Raw genomic sequence first — 25,718 nt, 5'->3', positions numbered from 1 at the left:
CTAAGACTGGTGGTGGAGAGCATACCTCATTGGCTGAGAGAGATCCGCTGATGCTCTCAGCCAATGAACCAGCCCTGCAGAGCCCTACTTCTCTCGTGGAAGTAGTGCAGGCAGGGAGTGGTACCAGGCAGATCTTAACTTAGCTTGAGAGAGAGCTAACAGAAAGTCCTAAACTAGAGCTTTCGGCTCTCCTGAAGGCTGACAGGAGGTGGGGAGCAGTGCCCTAAAATGTTTTGACTACTTACAATAGGTGGTACCAGTGCACTCCTGGTACCATAACCACTACTGCACTATGCTACGCTGCTTCAAGTGTCTCTTTAAGTAATCTATGTGGGTAATCCTATAGGTTAATATATTTATTTTGATCATTGCAAAGGTGCTATAATATGCCAGGTACCAATTTCTAGAGATGCTACTTACTCATTTAAAGGAATGCTGACGTTAACATTTTACTTAATATTTTAATATAATATTTCTGTTATAATATACCATTTCATAAATTTTTAATTCCCGTATATCGAATTTATGGTTAACTAAGAAATGACTAGTCTACTTTTGACCAATTCCATCTCTGACAGCCATTTGTATGCAAAGAAACAACAGTATAAAGCAATTTTGGCAGTTTACAATCTCCCAAGTGCTAATGAATGCTTTAATTCAAAGGATCACTCCAATATAAAATCCCCAAATTAACATATAAAAAAAATGCATACAAAAACCATCCATAGGCACAGAGGGCGCCAGACATCAGTTAATTAATTATAATATACCAATGAGAAAAAGTTACCAATGGCATACGAACTTAGTCTTAGTCGAACTCCAAGTTCTAAAATAATCTCAAACAGGGGAAATGAAAAGCGATCATGATATAGTACAATTTAGTAAGTTAAAAAATAATGACATATAAACACACTCACAAATGGTATTGTACAAACCCAAAGAAATGGTCAAGAAAGGCTTTGCTAATACCGGATTCTAGTGCCACCATAGAAGAGATTTTGAGGACTCCAGTCCTGAACACCCATGGAGGTCAAGGAGCCCTTTTTTGCTTGTTAGTAAGGTGGGAAGCCACAAAAGTAAAGAGCTCAGCATGTTTCGTCCTAGTAAAATTCCGGACTTCCTCAGAGGCTGTCCGCTCCTGAGGAAGTGCAGAATTTTATTTGACTTAGAGTGTTTATATTTGTGACGAACCTTCAGGTAACCTAATCCAGGTACTGTTGTCCCCAACTCTCACCCTCTCCAAAAAGACTATTGTCACTAGATACTGACCCTCCATCCCGTGTCTCCCGAGCCAACCAGACTGGTTTACGGCACCAGGAGCAACCTATAATGGCCAGCAAGCCAGGAAGACACATTATGCAGGATCCAAGAGAAGCTCTGAAATCTTATGGAACTCTAGAGCGGATCTCAGAGTAGCTGCAGTCCAAAGAAACTTCAATCAGAGCGTTCTCGGCCCCTGAACCAGCAAGCAGGGCGCTTTTTGGAAGGTTGATAGAGGGGGTAATGAGACATCCAAGACACAAAAAACTTTGTTGAGCTCCATGTACCCACGGAAAGCGCTATGGTTTTAGGTGACCGTGAATCTCTACTTAGCACTCTGGAGCCCTGTGCCGGATAGGAGGCTGGCAGTGTCCTGCTGAACTCTGGACTTTAATCTAATTCGGGCTAGACCGATCCGATCAGGGTGCTTTTTGGACAGAGTGGACGCTCCAGAGAAACCTTTCCAAGGATGTATGACATGTGGGGGTGTTTTACTGTATTTTATATGTTTTTGTTTATTTTTAGTATTTCTGTGTCCGGGAGATAATTAGTTTAACCGAGAGCTGACACACTTATCTCCCAGCCTGGGCGGGCTTGTGTTATTTTGAATGGAGACCCTATGCTAGGGGTCTGTGTATAAATTCAGTGTGCAGTGACCTAATAAAACAGTTTATTCACCCTTCACTAAGTCTCGACTAGTGTTTGGGTGAGGCAGCGGTAACCTATGCAGGAGGGTATAATCACTCTAGAGATATTCACAACTGGGAAGGTACGTCCTAGGGGCGGTAGTAACCCATCTTCTGGAGGGTATACCGCCACAATATACCATTGGTAATTATTTGTAATTGTTATGTTATAATTAATTAACTGGTGTCTGGCGCCCTCTGGTGGTTTCTTTAGGCATTTTTGTTTAAATAGTAATTTTCATGCACCGATGGTCAGATTGTCAGATATCCAACACTATGTTCACTATTTTCTGTCAGGCAATAAGGATTGAGTCAAATAACTAACAATCTGACCAAAGTTGCATAAAGATGACTGTCAGAAAGAAAAGAATTAAATCAAAATCATTCCTTGAAAAAAAAAAAATACACGTATCAAGAAATGAATGAGACAGCATCTTATAAAGATATATATGAAAAAGATTATATTAAGATATTAAAAAATAATGTCAGTGTTCCTTTAACCCCTTAAGGACCAAACTTCTGGAATATAAGGGAATAATGACATGTCACACATGTCATGTGTCCTTAAGGGGTTAAACTCTGTTGAACAATTCTAAGGCAAAACAATATAAATGAATATGTCACTATGGGAACTATTGGAATGTTCTTTGTGAGTGCCCCATTTCTAGAACTCTGCCCCAGAAACGCTCTTTATAAAATGTAAAACAAATACGGCTTTTTCTTAAGTAAATAGGAGGGACTCCATTCATTTATAAATCTACACTTTACAGTTATCAGTCTAAGCAACTCAAGATTTTTTTTTTTAATACATAGAGTAGGTGAAGGTTATCACCACCAGACTTTGACCGTGGGACATGCCTACAGATAATTTCTGAGACTTGTATTGCTGCAAAGTACACTATTCACTGAAGCTTTGTACACAGAGTATACAAAAATATGTGTTATAAACATTAATCAATAATCTTCAGAAATCTCAGACCAAAACACTACTTTCACATAAATGTTTAACTCCACGATTAATGTAGAAATAAGAAATGTATTTCTAACTGGCAAATGTTATTTTTTTCAGAGATTAAAGGGAAATTGAATTTTTTATTGACACTTTAACATGACTACCCGATTAGAGTTATTTCATAGGAGATTACCTCGCTTATAAGTAGGTCATCCTGGTGAGGTCTTTTTGTTGTTGAGTGGAGCTGACTGGTAGTCTGTTTCTGAGAAGTGAGCGGAGTCGTCTCTTTGATATGTATTACATCTGGAGGTCTGTGTGAAGTTCGTATGGTGTGGACAATTTCCTCATCTGGAACATCAAGTTTATTTTTTCTTTCAGGATGTTGTGTGGAGGAGACTGTTGTCTTTCTTGCTGCATGTGGTTGATCTTGAGTCGTCGGTTTTGTAGAAATTTCTTTTTGGGATTTGAGATCTTCTAACTCTTCATATATACCTGGAGGTTCTGGGGTCTCAGGCAATAGAGCTCTGGTTAGTAGGATATCGTCACTATCTTCTTCAAATTCTGGGTCTGAAAGGGGAGCATACACAAGAAGGGGTAACTTTAATATAATATATATTAATATGTTTCACTTGTATGGAAAGCCTGGGGAGGTACTGTATATGTATAGAGCAGAGGTAGACAGCTTTAGCACTCCACATGTTGTGGACTGCATCTCCCCTGATGCTCTGCCAGCATTACCCCTGCTAGAGAAGATGGCACTATGTGTAATAGAAGGAAATGAGTAACCATCACCTAGACCAGGGGTCCTCAAACGGTGGCCCTGCAGATCTTGCTGAACTACAACTCCCATGATTCTTTGAATTACATGGATAGCCAGAGAATCATGGGAGTTGTAGTTGAGCAACATCTGGAGGGCCACAGTTTGAGGACCCCTTACCTAGACCATCACTGAGAGACCATACTAAATTATTCAATAAAGTGTGAGAACATAGACGATCGGAATGCCAACTACACCAAGAAGAGATCACACTGAGTCTATTCTATTGAATGGGAGAAAAGAAAATACAAACATAATTTGAGACAGAGGAACATACAAACATACTGTAAACATATCAGTAGACAGTAAACATGAAAATGTAGACATGGTGGGATTTAGATACAACCTAGACTAGAGTAAAGAATTTTGTTATTGCCTAAAATGTGAGCTGTGTAATATTTATATATACATTTGTCATCCCTTATATTTAGTTTTAACTAAATTTAAAATTGCTCTGGCCCATTGTCTATACTGCTACTTTTCCTCATCATTAATGCAAATCTGAACATAAAATAGAACTCTTTTTCAAAATGCCTTTCTATGTTTCTACTTTGAACATGCCAGAAACCATATTGTTTTCTAGGCTGCAATCTGGGAAAAGGTATATGGGACAAAACAAACACATGATTTGTGCTAGATAATCCAAAAAAGGCAAATAACGTGCATTAGGACTGGTAAAGGCTTAAACTATGCCCCTCACATACCTGTGTCTTCACTAGAGATTGTTAAGGCCATAGCTGGAGTAGTCTCTTTAGGTTTGTTCCGATCCCCAAAAATCAGCCATTGTGTTTGTGCTCGTGGGAGTAGACACTCCACTATTAAAAGTAACAGTAACAGATTCCTGTAGCCCATTCCTGCCATGGCAGGTGCTTTAACTAGCTCTTTAAGTCCGTCATGTACTATGGAACAGCCTCGTTCCCCGTCTCCGCACAATGTTGCGGCCTCTGTAACCTTTGGCACCTGGATTTCTTATCTTCCCAAGACTGCAACCAGCCCACACCCTGAGCTCATACTTCATCAATCATGGCATACACCTCATGCAGAAAATCACTCCCCTCTATAGCTATATATAGCTGTTTATTTATGTGTGTGTCTATGTATCTATGTATATATTTATGCTTCTCCGCCGACACAGTTAAAGACTATGTGGATATGAAGTCAACCGTTGCATCAACTTCAAACACACATACTTAGAGAATCAACGAGAAGCTGACTTTAAAGCCCACAAGCATAAAGTTTTAAAAACACACAAAAACAATGAGAATTCAGTTACAGAGTGTGTGTGTGTGTGTGTGTGTGTATATCCTGAAAAGTTATCATGCAGAACTGAAACACTGACTTTTTTTACTTTTTTAATGTAATTTTTGGAATACCAATAAAAGTAATCTTTTAATAAGAATATCATTGAGTGCTGGCTTTTTATAGAGTTATATACAGATATGTATCAATATCAAAATTTCCACTCTGCACTAGCCATTGGCTGAATAAAAATTAGCCCTTGCAAGTAGAAATTCACCCCTGTTGAGCATACTATGGCTTGCACTGGCGAGTAACTTTTAAATGAAACATATAGTCCAAACAATAACAATACCATTAGTTTTTTCGACACTATAAGTTCCCTTATATGATTCTGACATCTGTTTACCCCCCTCTGCTGGTGTAAAAGTGAAGATACATCTATTTTACTTACCCCTTTTCCAGCACTGGCACTCTTCCACTACAGCCACCTTCGCCTCCTTCTTCTGCATGCCTCTTGATGTCTTCTGAGATCTTGTACAACTCAATACTTCTCTTAGAGAAGAATTGTGGACAAGATACACACGTGCAGCTAAACATCGTGCTCCTTAAATCAAATGGTTTTTGAAGCAGAAACACCTGTAGTGGCTGTAAGGAAGACAGCCACTAGAGGCATATTTAACCCTACAATGTAAAAAGACAGGACCACTGCACACAAACCACTTTATTGAGATGGTTTGTGGTGCCTTTTTGTGGTCCTTAAGTAAGTTGTGACATTTCCCCTACATTTGCCCTCAACAGCAACTTTTCCAGTTTATTTTCTGGTCACAATTTTAAATCTAGCTGTGATACCCTCCCAGCCCCCCTTTTGCAGCAACCAATTTTACATTAAAGATTTCAAATGACACCTTGGATTTTAGGGAGCTCCCTTGGGAAAGATCACAGGGTACTATGCTGGGGATTTGATAGATTTTTTTTTTTTTTTTAATTCTTTATTTTTGCACACGATAGGCAATACAAGAATTATACAACTTGAAGGCTTGCGCAGAAGCCAAAATATAAAAGAACTCACACAGAGATATAAATATATCAATATCAGCAGATACGACAAGCCACTTTATGAATTCCGTACCACTTGCCCCTATCGAGGATTTTCATTTTTCTATAGTTACATCATTTCAATTCCTTGCTGTTGCTTACAAGAGGTATAGCGATGTCAGCTCAATGATAAAGCTTGTGCAGAAGTATACAATGTTATATAACATCCTCCAGAGCTCAAATTAGAACATTGACCCTAAAGGTAAGCCACCTCTGGAATTCTAGACTACCTGCCTCTCGTCAACGATGTTGTATTGCTAATCAGGCCTTGTACCCCGAACAGGAGCCCTAATTCTACCCAAATAGGAGGGAACTTTAGGCATCCCCAGCTCTCCATCAGGACACATATGCCTGTGCGAGGAAAGAAAACAATGTCCATAAGGACTGAGACAATATTAGTAAGAAAAAGGTAAAATATGAGAAGGTACCCTCGTATACCAAGGGTTATGTAACAAGAAGAAGAACATGAAAATAAGAGAGAAAGAGAAAAGTAAGATTGGAGAAGAGGAAAAAGAAGAAGGGGGAGGGTGGAGACGAACGAGCAATGGAACTCCAGACCAACCTCGATCCGGCTGTATCGGATCTCGGTTGAAATCATAAATCTATCCCATCAAGCATTCCCAGAGCCCAGTACACTATTGTCCCATGGTTCCCAAACCCTCTTGAACGTCGCTATAGTTCCTCTCATCCTAGCAGTGAGATCTTCCATGATTCTGCTGTCCTTTATCCTAGAAATCACCCCCTCCGAACTCCGGTCCTCCAGGTGCTAACCACGCCGTTGCTACAGCTCTGCGTGCACTTAAGGTTATCGTCCGCACTAATTTCTGCTCCCTTCTCGTCCATCCCTCTATAGTTCTATTTAAAAGGTAGATCCATGGGTCTAAGGCGAGGGGATTTGATAGATTTTTAAAAGAAATTTTACATGCTTTTTTATTACAGGGAGTGCAGAATTATTAAGCAAGTTGTATTTTTGAGGATTAATTTTATTATTGAACAACAACCATGTTCTCAATGAACCCAAAAAACTCATTAATATCAAAGCTGAATATTTCTGGAAGTAGTTTTTAGTTTGTTTTTAGTTATAGCTATTTTATGGGGATATATGTGTGTGCAGGTGACTATTACTGTGCATAATTATTAGGCAACTTAACAAAAAACAAATATATACCCATTTCAATTATTTATTTTTACCAGTGAAACCAATATAACATCTCAACATTCACAAATATACATTTCTGACATTCAAAAACATAACAAAAACAAATCAGTGACCAATATAGCCACCTTTCTTTGCAAGGACACTCAAAAGCCTGCCATCCATGGATTCTGTCAGTGTTTTGATCTGTTCACCATCCACATTGCGTGCAGAAGCAACCACAGCCTCCCAGACACTGTTCAGAGAAGTGTACTGGTTTCCCTCCTTGTAAATCTGACATTTGATGTTGGACCACAGGTTCTCAATGGGGTTCAGATCAGGTGAACAAGGAGGCCATGTCATTAGATTTTCTTCTTTTATACCCTTTCTTGCCAGCCACGCTGTGGAGTACTTGGACGCGTGTGATGGAGCATTGTCCTGCATGAAAATCATGTTTTTCTTGAAGGATGCAGACTTCTTCCTGTACCACTGCTTGAAGAAGGTGTCTTCCAGAAACTGGGAGTTGAGCTTGACTCCATCCTCAACCCGAAAAGGCCCCACAAGCTCATCTTTGATGATACCAGCCCAAACCAGTACTCCACCTCCACCTTGCTGGCGTCTGAGTCGGACTGGAGCTCTCTGCCCTTTACCAATCCAGCCACGGGCCCATCCATCTGGCCCATCAAGACTCACTCTCATTTCATCAGTCCATAAAACCTTAGAAAAATCAGTCTTGACGTTTCAGCTTGTGTGTCTTGTTCAGTGGTGGTCGTCTTTCAGCCTTTCTTACCTTGGCCATGTCTCTGAGTATTGCACACCTTGTGCTTTTGGGCTCCAGATGTTGCAGCTCTGAAATATGGCCAAACTGGTGGCAAGTGACATCTTGGCAGCTGCACGCTTGACTTTTCTCAGTTCATGGGCAGTTATTTTGCGCCTTGGTTTCTCCACACGCTTCTTGCGACCCTGTTGACTATTTTGAATGAAACGCTTGATTGTTTGATGATCACGCTTCAGAAGCTTTGCAATTTTAAGAGTACTGCATCCCTCTGCAAGATATCTCACTATTTTTTACTTTTCTGAGCCTGTCAAGTCCTTCTTTTGACCCATTTTGCCAAAGGAAAGGAGGTTGCCTAATAATTATGTACACCTGATATAGGGTGTTGATGTCATTAGACCACACCCCTTCTCATTACAGAGATGCACATCACCTAATATGCTTAATTGGTAGTAGGCTTTCGAGCCTATACAGCTTGGAGTAAGACAACATGCATAAAGAGGATGATGTGGTCAAAATACTCATTTGCCTAATAATTCTGCACACAGTGTAATAATAACTCATGGATTGTGCTTTTTCCTGACTGTCCACTGGATTTCTTTGGCAGATACTCCTGGTCTCCTTTATATCCTTGGTTGGAATAATACCATCTAATACATTGCTCAATACATTGTAATTAGGATACTTTTATGGGTGCTTAACCACTGTAGACATCTACTAGAAACATATCCAGAAGCGGGGATTACACCACTTTATGCTGCTACATTTGTGCTTTTAAAAAGCTATATATAAAAGTATGTGAGTGGCCATTTTTTATGTTTCTTTATTTCATTGTAATTTTATATAATGCACTATACTGTTTTTTTGTTTTCTTCTTGTTTAATTATCCATCTCCTGCTTTCGAGGATCACCACTTTATATCCGTAAGCAGGAATATTATCTCAATATGCTGATTGATTTGAGCTCATCTATAGCTCTATTACACTGAACAAAATTATTAACTCAACACTTTTGTTTTTTCCCCCATTTTTCATGAGCTGAACTCAAAGATCTAAGACTTTTTCTATGTACACAAAAGGCTTGGATTTGGGCTTTGGGCTTTTTAATACAGGTGTGTGTTTGTGTGTAATGTTTGTGTTTGATTGCAGAGGGTGTATGTAGCATTGGCTTTTAAATGTAGGTGTGCATGTGTGTGTAGTGTTGGTGTTTGAATGAAGGGATGCATTTGTATATAAATTTGGAGTATTAATGAAGGGCGGTGTTTGCATGTAAGTGTTGGCGTTTGATTACTGGGGTGTATGCACATATACATATATAACCTACCATATACTTACACACGTAAAGAGATCTACATGCACATTGACACATAAACACCCTCAGATACACACTGACACATACACACATTCAGATACACACAAAGATACACACACACACACTGACGCACAGAAACACACACTGACACATACACACCCCCTGACGCACAGAAACACAACCTAACACACTCTGCCTGACACATAGGCACACACACATTGATACACACATTGACAAATACACATGCCATGACACACACATAATTTTTTATATTTTTAGTCTCCCTCATGTTTACATACCTTTTGTGTGCAGGAGGGTGACATGCCTGGTGTCTAGCTGCTGGCTGAGTGTCTGGTGCTGGCTCCCTCCTTCTTCTCTGGAGCTGCCTCCTTCTCTCTCAGTTCCCTCCCACCTTCTACTCTCTATTGCCCGGCTATCCCTGTAGCTTGGAGTAAGTGACCGTCTGTCACTTCCTCCCAGACTGCAGATACACCAGTGTTTAGCGATAACCGTCGGGTGGTCCTAAGTGCATGGAACACCCTATAAGCCCCCCCCCACCCCCCACCAGCCTGCAGGCCACAGACTATAACAGCACTAGTTTTGCTGCCGTGTATATCTTTATTTACATATCATTTAATTCGTCTAGTTTTTGTGCTACTACCTCCTTTATTCTTTTTGTCCTCTTCATCTTCTTACTCTTCTACTAATTATTATTATTATTTATAAAGCGCCAACAAAGTCTGCAGCTGTACAATAGGTGCACTAACAGACATATATTTGCAAAAAGATAATTTGGGCGCACAGTTACAAAGGGTGTAGAAGACAAATGAGTTTCCATTCTTAAATGTGTATTCTCTGTTGGACGTGTTTTTCATGCAGCGTGATTGCTGGTTAATCATATTTTTTTTTTTTATTGTTCATGTTTAGATTAATTTGTGGGCATTGCTTTTTGTCATGCTGCTTATGGGTCACTTGTTGCTTTCACCGGAAATACCAGTTCAATGCTAATTTCTACTTCGTTAATCGCCACTAGGTGTCGCTCTTTTAGAGCAAGATGTGGTTAGCTCTGCAGCAGTTAAGAGGGATTACATCCTATTCCAGCCCATAGACATGTGCTTCAGTAGGTTTCAGAGTATGGGCAGCCCTGACTATGCATGCTGAAATGAAATTCCAATTTATGGACAAATATGTCCCTTAATAATACACTTTAACGCCATCCCTCTCTTGACTGCATCCTTATCGTTGCACCGGCCCTGGAAGCTGGCCCTGGAAGTATGTGTGGGGGGTAAAGACTGTATAGTGTTTGTGAGGGGATTACGGTCTGCAACGTGTGTTGAGGCATAGGGTCCGTTGTGTGTGTGGGGGGTAGAGGCTGTAGAGTCTTTGGTGGAGAGGGGGTTGGTTGGAGGTTTAGGGCTGTAGTGTGTGGGAGGATACGGGCTATAGGAAGTGTATGGGTGACAAGAACTGTGCTGCAGTATGTTTTGGCTTTAGTGTGTGTGTAAAGGTAAGTTATTAAAAAACATTATTAATTATGTAATTCACCCATTACTCTTGCCAACCTTTGCTCAAGGAGAGGGACATGCTTTTCCCTGCTACCTAGTATGTGGAACATGGGATCTGCACCTCCTCCAGGTGCAGACCACACATATTGCTCTCTCCAGTCTACCACTGCAGAGAGTATCAAAGAGTTTCCATAGTAACTCGGTGCAACACTTTGATACACTTGCGGGAACAATTCATGCTCAAACTCTCTAGGCCCCTAGGAGTGTTGGGGTATAACAGTTCCATCTTTGGGCCTGCATTGCTTTAAAGGGACACTATAGTCACCAGAACAACTACAGCTCTTTGCATTTATTTTGGTGAGTATAATCATTCACTTCAGGTATTTTGCTGTAAACACTGTCTTTTCATAGAAAATGCAGTGTTTACATTACAGCCTAGTGATAACTTCACTGGCCACTCCTTAGATAGCCGCTAGAGCTGCTATCTCAGTCTTGCCTAGTTTGAATCACAACATTCAGTATCTCCTCCCTCGGCATGCAGGCACTGAACTTTCCTCATTGATTCAATTCATTCAAAGCTGAGATGCTGATTGGCCAGGGCTGTGTTTGACTTGTGCTGGCTCTGCCCCTGATCTGCCTCCGTCACAGTCTCAGCCAATCCTATGGGGAAGCATTGTGATTGGATAAGGACAACACTTCTGATGATGTCAGCAGGCAGCTTGCTGTTCTGAGGCAAACAGAGACAAAACCAGCAGCTTCAGGCTTGAATACAAGTAAGATTTGACTATATTTATGGAGGCAAGAGGGGGCCAGGGGGACTAGATGGTGGTTTTAACACTATAGGGTCAGAAATATATGTTTGTGTTGATGACCCTATAGTGCTCCTTTAATTTTCCCTGTGTGTTTTTGGCTCGTGGCCATTGGTTTGCAACCCACAGGAAATTTGCCCGATGGCCAGCCCAGGTTTGCTTACAGGTGATTTTAATTCCTTTCATTTGCCTACAATGTTTGCAGATAAAAACAATGCAGATAAAGGTTCAACAAATGAAGATAAATCATGTGGTGATGGGGTTTCCATGAAGACCAATTTAATATATTCAGTAATTATTTGCGCTGCCCTTACCATTAAGTGTCCTTGAGCAAAACACCTAATGCTATAAACCTGTCCACCTCAAATTCTCATAGATTGCAAGCTAGTTTGAGCAGGGCCTTCTTTCCATCTCATTTAAATAATTGCAAAGAACTGTGGAGTATGTTGGCGCTATATACATGTTATTAATAAAGTCTCTCATTCTACCGATCATTGGTGTCCTATTGCAAATTGCCTACTTGTATTGATCAGTACATTATAAAGCTTTGCCATAATTTATGCCATTTACAGTATGTAAAAAAAAATCTTTTAGTGAATGATTTCCTGCCCGCCCACACCAGATGTCTTGATGTTTTAGTAATCAGGTGTCCTGATTTTAATAACATGCTTGCATTGCATTTTAGGAGGACCATAGAAAAATACTCTAAACCAGAAGTGCAAAGAGCTAAATTCAGGACTGTCCTTCCAGATCTGGGACAGCTGGCATGTATGCAGGTTGTATGTGTATGAGAGGTAAACCTGTTCTTTTCTCTAGAAGGACACACTTTCTGAGCCCCGTGTTTATGTTGCCTGCTTATTGTCTTAAGTGGTAGATCAAAGAATCTACCGTAAGCCAAGCAAAAATTGACAGAAAGCCTTTTCACAGTTTGACTGTTAAAACACTAATTGTTACCTAGAGTACTTCATTAACAATCTATGTTTTCCTGCTTGAAGAAGAGGACAAATAAAAATTCACTTTTTGCTGTGAATTTTTATTTGTCTTCTTCTTCTTAGACTTTACTAATAGCAATTATATAGATGTGCCCTCTCTGGTCATCAGCAGTATTGCAATTGTGTGAGGGGTATATTTATGGAACAGTGAAATTGACAATGGCTCACATTGCGATTTTCCTAAAGTACCACTATAGGCACCCACACCACTTCAGCTCAATTAAGTGGTCTGGGTGCCAGGTCCCTCTAGGGTTAATCCTGCCTGCTGTAAACATAACAGTTTCAGAGAAACTGCTATGTTTACATAAGGGTTAATCCAGCCTCTAGTGGCTGTCTCATTGACAGCCGCTAGAGGCGCTTCCGCGTTTCTCACTGTGATTTTCACAGTGAGAAGACACCAGCGTCCAAAGGAAAAAGCATTGAGAATGCTTTCCTATGGACTGACTGAATGCGCGCACGGCTCTTGTCGCGAATGCGCATTTGGCAGAAGAGGGAGGAGAGTCCCCAGCACCGAGGGAGCCCGGCGCTGGAGAAAGGTAAGCCTTTAACCCCTTCCTCCCACTGGAGCCCAGCGGGAAGAGGGCCATGAGGGTGGGGGGGACCTATTAACACTATAGTGCTAGGAAAACAAGTTTGTTTTCCTGGCACTATAGTGGTCCTTTAACCGCTATAATGCCAGGATACATTTTTTGGATACATTTTTTTGCAGTAGTCAACTGTGAGATGGATTTTTAAATAACACGTCCTACACTTAAATACATCGGAAAAAGCAACTTAAAAAGCTATTTTTTTTTGTAGAATTTTTTTTTAGATTTTATTTGTAAAATGAACAATTAGTAATATTGCATCAATACTTGGAAAATAAGATAGACATTACATTGTAATTATACACAGTATATAGAATCATGCTTTTTTATTTTGCTTTAGTCTGGTATGAGGTCAATTAGATGTTCGAAGAAAGATTACTCAAAAAGCAAAGCATACTTTGGAGATTTTACAATATCTCCCCCTCCATCACTTCGAATTTTAGTTCTTCTGTATTGAAATACACGTGAATCCACGTGAACTGAAAATCAGATCTTCAATGCGGTTGTCACTCATGTTCTATCCATTGCAGTCAACAGACATTGATTTACATTTCATGCGGTTTGCCAAGATACAGAGTTTTGCAATGAGCATGCAATCAAGTCAGATAAGATTCTCGTTGACTCCCAGCTCAGTATGGCTTCTTCTTCTGGAATTGTTTCACCATATTGGTGAGGATCTCCAGACCCTCTACCAGTCCTTCCCCTGTTGATGCACAGCATCCCTGGACATGCCACTGGTGATCCTGTGTCTTCATCAGTCCCAGCGCCTCGGCTACATCCATTGTTTGCCTGGCACCTGGAAGGTCCTGCTTGTTGGCCATCACCAAAAATGGGACCCCTCTCATTTCATGATTCTCAAAAATGGCTTCAAGCTCACTCTTTGCCTCAGGAAACCTCTCCCAGTCAGCACTGTCTACCACAAAGATAAGTCCATCTGTGTTAACAAAGTAATGCTTCCACAGGTCTCTGATCTTCTGTTGGCCACCAACATCCCAGACAGTGAAGGACACATTACGAGAGAGCTCAACTGTCTCCACATTGAATCCAATTGTAGGAATAGTGCAGACAGTTTCATTCAGCTTCAGCTTGTAAAGAATTGTGGTCTTCCCAGCTGCATCGAGACCCAACATGAGGATACGAGCCTTGGTGCTACCAAAGTTCATAAGAGCTTGATGGAGACTGCTTAGGAAGTTACCCATAGCTGTAGTGGATGTTCTCTCTGGATTCTGTCTCTGGAGATCTTCTTGTAGTGTTTGGCTGTAGCTTTGTTTGTGTCATGCATGCTGCTCTGCTATATATACAGGAGTAGTGGCTGTACAGGCTCATCTTTCTTGGCTGCACCTTATGGTTACCTGGCAACCAGTGAACACTCTGTGAATGGAATTTCCTCATTGCTCTGTCACTCTGTGCTCTGTTGGAGGATTCCTCGATGAAGTGTTTTGACATCGACACTGCTGACAGCAGCACAGGAAGTGACCTCAGCAGAGAGAGGGTGACGCCGGGCCCAGAATACAATAACTTTATTATACTAAAACAATTTGTACAAAGATGCTTCAGCTGCCCTTCTCAAGGAAAGAAAAAAGAGGCAAGGTGAATCTTACTGTGACCACACGCCCCCCCCCCCAAGACCTTCCCCCAAAATACTTGAATAAAATAAAAATTGTGAAAAGTGTGTATATAAATATGTGTGTATTTATATAAGTCAGTGTGTGTTTATCAATGTGTGTTTGTGTATATGTATCTGCACTTAAAACAGTGAGTATTTTTTTCTTTACGTTAGGTATCTGCATACCTCCGCAACATTTCAAATGAGTACACTTTAAGGGAGAGGGGGTGTCCATGGCCAGGGGGATGTTCTAAATAAGTTTTAGGTCACTTACTAAAAACTATTTATGCAACTAAAATATATTTTAGAACATTGTATCTTATTTACACATATTGATTTCTAAACAGATTTCTTTTATTGCATTTTAAAGACAACTTACTGTGAGCATTATTGCTGTGGAACTCTGTTATGCAGTCAGACACACCACCAGCACTATAGTGCTCCGAGAAAAGAGGGACATTTGGAAAGAAAAGAGGGACAGATAGATTTGTGCCCAAAATAGGGACACTAGGGAAGTATGGTGTCTATGAGTTTGTGTGTATGTATATCAATGTGTCTGTCTGTCTGTGTATGTATGTGTGTATATGAATGTGTATGAATGAGTGAACATAAATGTTTATCTATGTATGTCATACCTTCTAACATTTCAAATGGACAGAGGGACACTTTAATTTTAGCTATTTGAGTGGGGGTGTTCGGAATAAATGTTAGGTGACTTATCAATAACAATTTATGCAGCTAAAATGTAATTTTGAACAAGAACACTGTATCTTATTTACAAAGACTAATTTCTAAACATATTTATTGGAGTTTTAAGACAAATTACTGTGAAAATAATTGCTATGGAGCTTTGTTGTAACAATATCATCAATATGAGGCTTTTAGAAAAGAGGGGCATTAGGATACTAAAGCTGGAAAGGAATTTGGGCCTAAATTAGAGACTGTCTTTCCAAAACAGGGATAGTTGGGTGGTATGGTATATTACTGCTTATTTGAATGTATGTGTGTTATTTCTCAAAACAAAAAATTCTAATCGGTATGATCCGCCGATTACCGTCAAAACTTTTTTGGGGAGGACTGCTGGAGAATTCTATATTGATTTAAATTTTGTTTAAATACATGTTTAGTTGTTTATTACTTTTTTATATATTGTAATAAATAGTACTATTTTTGATCCTTCATGTGGACACACAAGGGTCTGCATACTTAGATCCAGGTACCATAGGCTCTATATAAGGTGAGCAGTTTGCAATATTCTGTATTCTGCACTTTATTGAATTTGCATATTGCACTAGGAGTTTCCTATTAGGCTCTGTCTAACGTGAGTGTATCAAATTACATCACTATTCACATAAAGTATTGGTCATATTGCACTATATGTGCGTTTATTAATTTTAGGCCACACTTCTGTTTGTTTTAAGGGTAAGTGTTTTAGCTTATAGCGCTCCACCATTTGACTGGGGTGAGTGTATACACCACACAGTTGAGTTTTACTTGTCCCTATGCTTTGCATGAGAATGTCCAGCATCTTCAAATCCCCCATAGGAAAGCATTAAATGTCTAATGCTCACATGGCGCTCGCGGTGTTCTGACGTCGGAGGAGAGGCCGGAGATATTTACAACCTTACTAAAAAAAGAACAATTAAGTTTGGAACAACTAATGAAAAGGGATGACATAGTCATTAGAGAGGCAGAGGGGAAGTATCGTCATTATGTCTATGGATTATTATTTGAAAGAATCATCAAACCTTTTGGGAGATCAAAATACTTACACTGTACTCTGAAATGATCCTACAAATAAGTTCAATATGGAATTAGAGATTATATTGGACACAGCTAAGCTCAATGACCCCATTTCTCAAAAAACTTTGATTTTTTTTCCGGAAAATATCCCATTATTCCAATATTTAATCTTTTACCTAAGATTCACAAACGTTTATTTAACCCCCCAGGATGCCCCATCTTTAGTGGTGTGGATTCAATTCTGGCCAACCTGTCAACATTTGCATTGGATTCCTTTTTACAAAAAATACGCACAGGAGGCGTTATAGTATATCAAAGACACTAAATATCGATTGAGAACATTTAGTGAGATCCATATTATAGCTGGGCCACACTCGATGTCTCATCTCTATACACCGTTATTAGTAACAACTTGGGCCTGGAAGCCATTAACCACTATTTGAGTCAGGATCTTAATCTCCCTTACAATTTGAGGGATTTTATTTTGATTTTGGTTAAATTTATATTAGAACATAATTATTTTTTCTTTAATGGACATTTTTATTTACAAGTCACGAGGAACGCCATGGGCACCAGGTTTCCCCCCCAGTTATGCCAATACCTACATGAGGAAGTGGGAAGATTTATTTGTGTGGTCTTGCCATGACTGGAGGGCAAGTCTGGTGCTCTGGTGGCATTATATAGATGACGTTACTATTAATTGGAAGGGGCCTTCTTCTGTATTTCAGGATTTTGTTAATTACTTGAATCATAACGAACATAATCTAAAATTTCCTGCAGAGTGGAATAAGAGCGAAATTAATTTTCTTGATTTAACTTTATTTTATGAGGAGAACCAGATAAGCAAACAAGAGACGGAATGGAGGATGCACCACCTGGTGTTGAAAAATTGAATACTAAAAGGGTAGAGTCAGACCTATAATAAAACGTAACTTTTATTCAATACACTGATTTATTTTAAAAAGTCCCAATTGGGGCAAGTGGAACAGACTACAAAACTGAAATAATAGTACTATGAACAAAAACACAAAACATAAATTGGTTAAAACAACTAAGGCTGTTCCACTAATGCAGCTAAAGTAGTAAGTGCCCCATATAAATTCTAAGTAGAATCAATATAATTGGTATACTGAGGTCAGTAGCCTGTATTGTTATACAGGATGACGGTTTTTAAATTATTGTTAGTAGGCACATACTTAGTTCTTTATATAAAATAGATGTACTATAGATGTACTAGGCACCTGAAAAAGATTAAAGGAAAACTCCAGTGCCAGGAAAACAATCAGTTTTCCTGACACTGCAGGTACCCTCTCCCTCCCACCTCCCATCCCAGGTAGCTGAAGGGATCAAAACCCCTTCAGGTCACTTACCTGAGACCCCGCCGATGTCCCTCGGTGGTGGTTTCGGGTCGGCGTCGCTCCTCCCAGTAATAACGTCAGCCGGTGGGCGAGACTGATCCCGCCCACCGGCTGAGGAAACCTAATGCGCATGCGCGGCAATGCCGCGCACGCGCAATAGGTCTCCCCATAGGAAAGCGTGGAAAATGCTTTTAAATGCTTTCCTATGGGGAATTAGGCGACGCTGGAGGTCCTCACACAGCATGAGGACGTCCAGCGACATTCTAGCAAAGAAAATCTTTGCTATGAAGCAGAAAGTGCCCTCTAGTGGCCTTCTAGTAGACAGCCACTAGAGGTGGAGTTAACCCTGCAAGGTAATTATTGCAGTTTATAAAAAACTGCAATAATTACAGTTGCAGGGTTAAGGGTAGTGGGAGTTGGCACCCAGACCACTCCAAGGGGCAGAAGTGGTCTGGGTGCCTGGAGTGTCCCTTTAAACAAATATCTTTAGTGGTAAAGATGTAAAATTACATTACCTTCAGCACAATGATCCTAGTTTATCTCAATGGGTTATTGTAGATAACTTATATTGAGTGTTAGGTATAAAGATGCAAATAGGCATATATCCAGTAATCAATGTAATTGTATCAATAGCAACTTCTGCTCATTGTGAATGTTACTATTTGATAATTAGTAAGCGTTATAAATGAGATGTAGCTGAATCTTCTGCTGATGGTAAGGAGAGAGCTTTAAATCATAACGGGTACTGAATGGGGTGGAAAAATAGGGGGGTGATCGAACGGTAGCATGGGGGGGGGGACAAAACAGAGGGAAATGGAAGATAGCAAATAACTTTCCCTATTATGCCTTCGTGGGCTCCCATTACCCCTAAAGCAAACCCTAACCTATTGTGCAATGCTCGTCATCCCACCCGTTCCTGTAATAAAATAATTGGGCGAATAAAAAGTGACCAAATAACTAGTAGTATGATCGAGGTGCCATGGTGCAAAAATAAAGTTAATAGTATCTAAGGTGCCAAGTAATACTGCATGAAATACGGTAAACGGGAAATAGTGGAAACAGCAATGCCCCTATGAGGAGGTCTAATGTGCACACAGCATTCGCCACGCATGAGCATTAGAATCCTCTCATCGCGGGACGGAGGAATGGTCGGAGCGTCGACCGGCAATGGGATAAGGTAAGTAAGTAAAGGGGTTTTCAACCCTTTATTTACCAGGGAAGGGGGAGGCAGGGGGAGCGATGGTGCCAGGAATACAGCTTTCTATTCCTGGCACTACAAGATCCCTTCAATCCTTGGTTTAAGTCCTCTTAAAGAATCATTAAATCACTCTGGCCACTTCATCTCAAGGAAGTGTCTTGGGTGCAGTGGTCTTGCAGCATTGTGTAATGCTGCAATGTTAAACATAGCAGTTTTTCAAAATCGTAAATGTTTACATTGTCGGATTAAATCCTTCTCTAGTGGCTGTCAGACTGACAGCCACTAGAAGACCTTCCACAAATGAAATCAAATTGATTCAATACTTTCCTGCAGGGAAGCTGTGATGCCCTTATGGCACGCACCGTGCATTAGCATCCTGGTCCCCAATCCGCTGTCAGGAGCATTAAATTGGACATTGGTGGAGGAGGCCATGCCTCCATCATGATGTTGGGGGAGGCAGAGAGGCAAGCCACAATCAGGAAGCATTTGCAAAACATTTGTGTTATTTAATATGGCCAACAGGGGTGGGGGCTACTGTTAAATTGGGACAGTGACACTAAAGCTTTAGAAATATGTGTTTGTATTGTACTCCTAACGCTTTAAGGCTTAGAAGACACACTGTAACGGCTACCCTGGTAGTGAGAGGGTATCAGCCGTTGGAGACGTCCTTTTTCCCAGCAAGTCGCTGTGTAGTAATAGAGTTGGTATAATCCCATACAAAGATCCAAGGGGAGAGTCAGGTTCAGCTGTAAAAAGGCAAGGTAATAATGCAGTAAAATCCCCTTCCAAGAACGAGACAAGGCCTTTTTACAGCTGAACCTGACTCTCCCCCTGGATCTTTGTATGGGATTATACCAACTCTATTACTACACAGCGACTTGCCGGTAAAAAGGACGTCTACAACGGCTGATACCCTCTCACTACCAGGGTAGCTGTTACATTGGTGGCAGCGATGGGATGGCGTCCTAGTGCGAGGAGAAGCAGCTCAGAGACACTGGTAATGTTTGGGGTTACAAATTGAGGGCAACGCTAGCCACTGCGCAGCGTCCCTACCTACGGCAGCATGGAGCAGACATGGAGAGAGCCCTGCGAAGAGCACCTCAAAATAATACGACGCTTACATTGAGGAGGTAAAGAGGTGGTTGGTCTGCTATGGCCCAGACCTTTCAAAGGAGGTGGTCTCCAAAGTAATGCGCCAGTTGAGTGCTGAGAACAGTGCGGCAATGGTATTTGAGCGACAACTGTGGAGGTTGAGGATATGGATATAGTCTTCAGCAGCGGTGTGTACCCCAGGGAGCTGAAGGTACCTTCCTTCCTCCCCAGCGGCAGTGTGTATCCCAGGGAGCTGTAGGTGCCGTCCTTCCTCCCCAGCGGCAGTGTGTACCCCAGGGAGCTGAAGGTGCCGTCCTTCCTCCCCAGCGGCAGTGTGTGTCCCAGGGAGCTGAAGGTGTCGTCCTTCCTCCCCAGCGGCAGTGAGTACCCCAGGGAGCTGAAGGTGTTGTCCTTCCTCCCCAGCGGCAGTGTGTGTCCCAGGGAGCTGAAGGTGCCGTCCTTCCTCCCCAGCGGCAGTGTGTATCCCAGGGAGCTGAAGGTGCCGTCCTTCCTCCCCAGCGGCAGTGTGTATCGCAGGGAGCTGAAGGTGGCGTCCTTCCTCCCCAGCGGCAGTGTGTACCCCAGGGAACTGAAGGTGCTGTCCTTCCTCCCCAGCGGCAGTGTGTACCCCAGGGAGCTGAAGGTGCAGTCCTTCCTCCCCAGCGGCAGTGTGTACCCCAGGGAGCTGAAGGTGCCGTCCTTCCTCCCCAGCGGCAATGTGTACCCCAGGGAGCTGAAGGTGCCGTCCTTCCTCCCCAGTGGCAGTGTGTTTTCCAGGGAGCTGAAGGTGTCGTCCTTCCTCCCCAGCGGCAGTGTGTACCCCAGGGAGCTGAAGGTGCCGTCCTTCCTCCCCAGCGGCAGAGTGTCCTGCAGGGAGCAGAGACCATCAGTCTCGCACCCCAGCAGCAGGACAAAATATTGAAAGGGTTGGTCCCCCTCTCCACCAGCAGAGAGATTGTCAGGGAGAGGAGCCTGCTACCCCCTCTCCCCAGCGGCAGTTTACAGTTCAGAGAGAGGAGCTTGTTACACCCTCTCTCCAGCGGCAGCCTAACCCCCCAAGGGGAGATGTTACACCCCCCAACGGTGCAGATGGGACCGTAGTCTCTGTACTTGCAGCACAAGGGGTAAGGACGCTCGGTCCTGTCCCCCAGCCACAGAGCGGTGTATCCAGAGGGGAGACAGTCGGTCTCCCCCTCCCACAACCAGGCTCCAACCAGGCTACTTCCGTGGTAGCGCTGGCACCAGGGCAGAGTACCGCTGGTCTATGCCCACTCAGCAACCCACCAAGGCAGTCTACCAGTCTCCTGCACAGCCATGGTGAGGCACCTGGACATGGACAAGCTACCCACCACCCCAGGTGTAGTAACTCTTTCTTGTGGGTGGGCTACTCTTGCACTTTGTTGTTGTGGGGGGCTGCTATGGCACTGGTTTATTGTGGGTTGGTGGATCGACTAACGGAGGCACTGACCGAAAGAAGGTCAGGTGCCTGGTTAGTCTTCCCCCCAAAGGGGATATATGTGACAAACTGCCATTTGCCACTGGGCATTGGAGAGGACTTATTGCTAGCCTCCTGCCCTGCGACTATGGCCCTGCAGTTCAAACCTGTTATTTTCCCTGCCGAAAGGTTTATTTGTGCCTTTCTGCGGACTGTTAAAGCCATGCTACCCCAGATAGCTATGCCATGGAGCCCAGTCGTATACTGAAAGACGTGTCTCGTGTATGAAAGACTTTGGCTCCATGGCGATTGAACTGTATGTATGTGATCTGAGCGCCATCCGGTAATAATGTGCGCTCAGATCTAAGCTATCTGGGGATAGGTAGAATGTGTATGTTCTATGTGATAAATGTAACAGTATGTATTTTTATGTCTTTTATTGTACTTTGTCTGCCATGTGGCTAATGGAGTTTTGCCTCTGTCCTTGGAGATAATTGGATTACTTCTCAATTATCTCCAGGATAGAAGACTCTGAAACTGGTTTGGGCCGGAAAGCCATGCTGGCAGTGGGTTTTTAAAAATACTTTTGAACCCCTGGTCTGATTCGTGCCATTTTTTTAATATGTTGTTCCCCTCAATGGATTGATTATGAAAATGTATGTTTTATGTTTGTGACATGTATATTTTAGAAGTTATAGAAATGTATAAAATGTATAAGTTTTAGCTTGGAGATAATTGAGTAGATACAGTAGGAAACTCAATTATCTCCCAAGCAGAGGGGAGGGAATCTGTGGGATGTAACCGATATGTGATTGGTTAATACCTAATTGCCTGTGGGCGCCTCCCTTGCAGGGGAGCACTGCATAAAAGCAGAGTCCCTGTCATTAAACCAGAGTTCTTCTTGACCCTTAATACGTAGCCTTGTCTCGTTATTGGAGGGAACTGCTATATCACACTGGGGATTGCTATGCTCTGCATATTCCCTGGAGCTTTAATCACTTAGCTCTTTTGAGAGCTTGATCCTGTTACGCTCTCCTTGGAGGAGAGGTCTTTCCCACACGGTCCTGAATGCTGGAGGTTCATTCAGGGTGGAAGGAAGACGGTGCGGCTCCAGTTAAGCTACGGCGGTTGTGGAGTCTGCGGTGGTTGTGGTGTCATCTGCAGTGCGTGGAGTCCTCAGGAAGCGCTAGGAGCATCCGTCAACGGAAGGTGATCCGTTACACATACCATGTACTCCAGTACTAAATTTAAAGGGACACTATAGGCACCCAGGCCACTTCGGCTCATTAAAATGGTCAGGGTGCAATCAATGTCTCTTTCCCTCTTAGTCCTGCAATATAAATCATTGCAGTTTTCAAAAAACTTCAGTAATTACATTGCAAGACTAAGACTGCCTCTACTGGCTGTCAGACAGCCACTAGAGGTACTTCCTGCTTTGTAGGCAACTTTTGGGCACCAACTAATGCTGGCCGTCCTCACGCTCTGCATCAGAACATCCAGCATCAGTTAAATGCCCATAGTAATGCAAATTAAATGCAAGTATTGTCTTATTCCATGTAGCCGTATAGATTTATGTATACAGTTATAATACGGGGGATAGGCAAGGCAGGAATTTCCTGTACCTCCCTGATGGTTCCCCTGTTAGTGAATAATTCTTAACATGGATTTATTCTCTGTGAGGTGCCCTCTCTGGCCATCTGCAGTACTGCAGTTGAGTTAGGGTTCAGTTCACTAAACAGTGAATTGACAACTGATTTGTTGAAACACGGTTAGATATATATTTTTTCTACCTTGTTAAACATTTACAGATATGAAGTTATTTGACTAAAACAAGTTTATAAAAAACTTTTTATATTTTAATAAGACTCTACAACTTTTCTCATGGAAACATGCTAACAACATTTATGAACTATTGAATACTACATGCCATTCATTCACAGACACGCATTTTAGTTTTGTGGAAAAATAAATAGATTTTATTTGTAAAATAATAAAATTTAATAGAACATTACTTGGAAAATAAGGCAGATAGTATAACATCGCCATGCATATTTTATAGAATCATTCAATTTTTGCTTTATTCTACTAAAAAACTGGCAAAAGGTTCTGCCAATTAAGACTTTTAAAATTAAATCCAAAGGATGACCATCAGTTAGCGAGTTCCAGTTCCCCTTCCATCACCTTTCGCTGTAGTTCTTCAGCAGTTAGAAAAGTCAGTATGAGCTGAAAAGTCAATGCTTTATGTTTTTGCACTTTTTTTAAATTGCCACTGAGCCCACCAGTCAATTATGTGCATTTACTCACATCTTGTGCTTCTTGCCATAATGCAGAGCTGAGTTTTGCAATGAGTATGCACTCAAGTCAGATAAGATGGTCTTTGGCCATGAGCTCAGTATGGCCTGCTCTTTTGGAATTCTTTCACCATGTTCGTGAGGATTTCCAGCCCCTCCACCAGTCCATCCCCTGTTGCTGCACAGCATCCCTGGACATGCCACTTGTGACCTTGCATTTTCATCAGTCCCAGTGCCTCAGCTACGTCCGTTGGTCTCCTGGCACCTGGAAGGTCCTGCTTATTGGCCATCACCAAAAATGGGACCCCTCTCATTTCATGATTCTCAAAAATGGCTTCCAGCTCACTCTTTGCCTCAGGAAATCTCTCCCAGTCAGCACTGTCTACCACAAAGACCAGTCCATCTGTGTTAACAAAGTAATGCTTCCACAGGGCTCTGATCTTTTCTTGGCCACCAACATCCCAGACAGTGAAGGACACGTTACGAATGGGCTCAACCGTTTCCACATTGAATCCAATTGTAGGAATAGTGCACACAGTTTCATTCAGCTTCAGCTTGTAAAGAACTGTGGTCTTCCCAGCTGCATCGAGACCCAACATGAGGATACGAGCCTTGGTTCCATTGAAGTTCATAAGAGCTTGATAGAGACTGCTCAGGAAATTACCCATTTCTGTAGTGGATGTTCTCTCCGGATTCTGTCTCTGCAGATCTGCTTGTAGTGTTTGTCTGTAGCTTTGTTTGTGTTGTGCATGCTGCCCTGCTATATATACGGGAGCAGGGACTGAACAGGCTCATCTTTCTTGGCTGCACCTTATGGTTACCTGGCAACCAGTGAACACTATCAGAATGGAATTTGCTCATTGCTCTGTCACTCTGTGCTCTGTTGGAGGATTCCTCGATGAAGTGTTTTGACATCGACAATTCTGACAGCAGCACAGGAAGTGACCTCAGCAGACAGAGGGTGACTCTGGGCCCAGAATACAATAACTTTATTGCACTGAAACATTCTTTACAAAGATAAAAAAATAACCTTTCTTTTCCCAATTAGAACAGAAGGATATTTGATTTCAGAATACTAGGGCATATACAATAATATATTCTTTTAATTTATTTTGCTATCTGCATGGCAATTGCATTTAGCTGCATTCGAAGACAATGCTAGTCTTCGAATGCAACTAAATGCAATTGCCACGAGAGTCCTGCTGTTACGGAACTGCCAAAATGCGTGATTTTAAAAAGCAGTGCCTCATATTCTGATTTAGTATTCCTATTTAATATTATTATTATTATTGGCATTTATATAGCGCCAGCAGATTCCGTAGCGCTTTACAATATTATAAGGCGGGGGGGAATGTAACTATAAATAGAAAAAAAAATAAAACTTACAGGAACGATAGATTGTAGAGGACCCTGCTCAAACGAGCTAAAATGACACTAAGAAAGCACTGTGTAAACACCACTATCACAGTTACAATTTATAATGATACACTGTAAAACTTGTTAGAGCATAAAATGGAAGCTACACAGTGCCAAGTTATCCGGATCTGCTAGGCATCAATCTGCTGTGCATGTTGACACTGTGTGTCCATCCTGCATCATTTTGGATGCACAGCATCTATTCTAAACGCTTTATTTATACATTCCAAGACCTGAGTCATAAATTGACACTGAGCCAAACTGTCTCAATCAAACAACACCATTATTTTAATTCAAATTATGTCATTATTTTTGGACCTTCATTAAACCTTTCTGGCTACTACTCTTTGCCTTGTGGTCGCTTCTGTGTACCCAAGAGTGTGCTTTATATTGTTTTGCCAGGAATGGCATTCCAA

General features: G+C 41.7%; 3 protein-coding genes across 4 annotated transcripts in view; all 3 read right to left on the bottom strand.

Moving 5' to 3' along the window:
• Window positions 1-4,648, bottom strand: part of LOC134614844 (collagen alpha-1(XVIII) chain-like) — a 39,948-nt gene extending 35,300 nt beyond the window's left edge. The window contains exons 1-2 of one of the 2 annotated variants that reach the window (XM_063459067.1): window positions 4,420-4,648; window positions 3,092-3,465 (exon numbers count right to left, since the gene is read on the bottom strand). In XM_063459067.1, the coding sequence (XP_063315137.1) occupies window positions 3,092-3,465; window positions 4,420-4,576 (531 nt within the window). In that variant the 5' untranslated portion in view covers window positions 4,577-4,648. The remainder of the gene's footprint in view (window positions 1-3,091; window positions 3,466-4,419) is intronic. The other variant, XM_063459068.1, reaches the window with a different exon arrangement.
• An 8,856-nt stretch (window positions 4,649-13,504) lies between these two features.
• On the bottom strand, window positions 13,505-14,639 carry LOC134565789 (uncharacterized). Its single transcript, XM_063425439.1, has one exon. The coding sequence runs from the start codon at window positions 14,360-14,362 to the stop codon at window positions 13,793-13,795; it is 570 nt and encodes a 189-aa protein (XP_063281509.1). The 5' UTR covers window positions 14,363-14,639; the 3' UTR covers window positions 13,505-13,792.
• Window positions 14,640-23,589: 8,950 nt separating this feature from the next.
• Window positions 23,590-24,831, bottom strand: LOC134565788 (ADP-ribosylation factor 1-like 2). Its single transcript, XM_063425438.1, has one exon. The coding sequence runs from the start codon at window positions 24,552-24,554 to the stop codon at window positions 23,985-23,987; it is 570 nt and encodes a 189-aa protein (XP_063281508.1). The 5' UTR covers window positions 24,555-24,831; the 3' UTR covers window positions 23,590-23,984.
• Between the last annotated feature and the right edge of the window lie 887 nt (window positions 24,832-25,718).

This window comes from Pelobates fuscus, chromosome 6 (genome assembly GCF_036172605.1).
Source record: "Pelobates fuscus isolate aPelFus1 chromosome 6, aPelFus1.pri, whole genome shotgun sequence".
NCBI classification, from domain to species: domain Eukaryota; kingdom Metazoa; phylum Chordata; class Amphibia; order Anura; family Pelobatidae; genus Pelobates; species Pelobates fuscus.
Note: the sequence above shows the minus strand (reverse complement) of the source record. Positions and strands in the feature narration are given on the sequence as shown.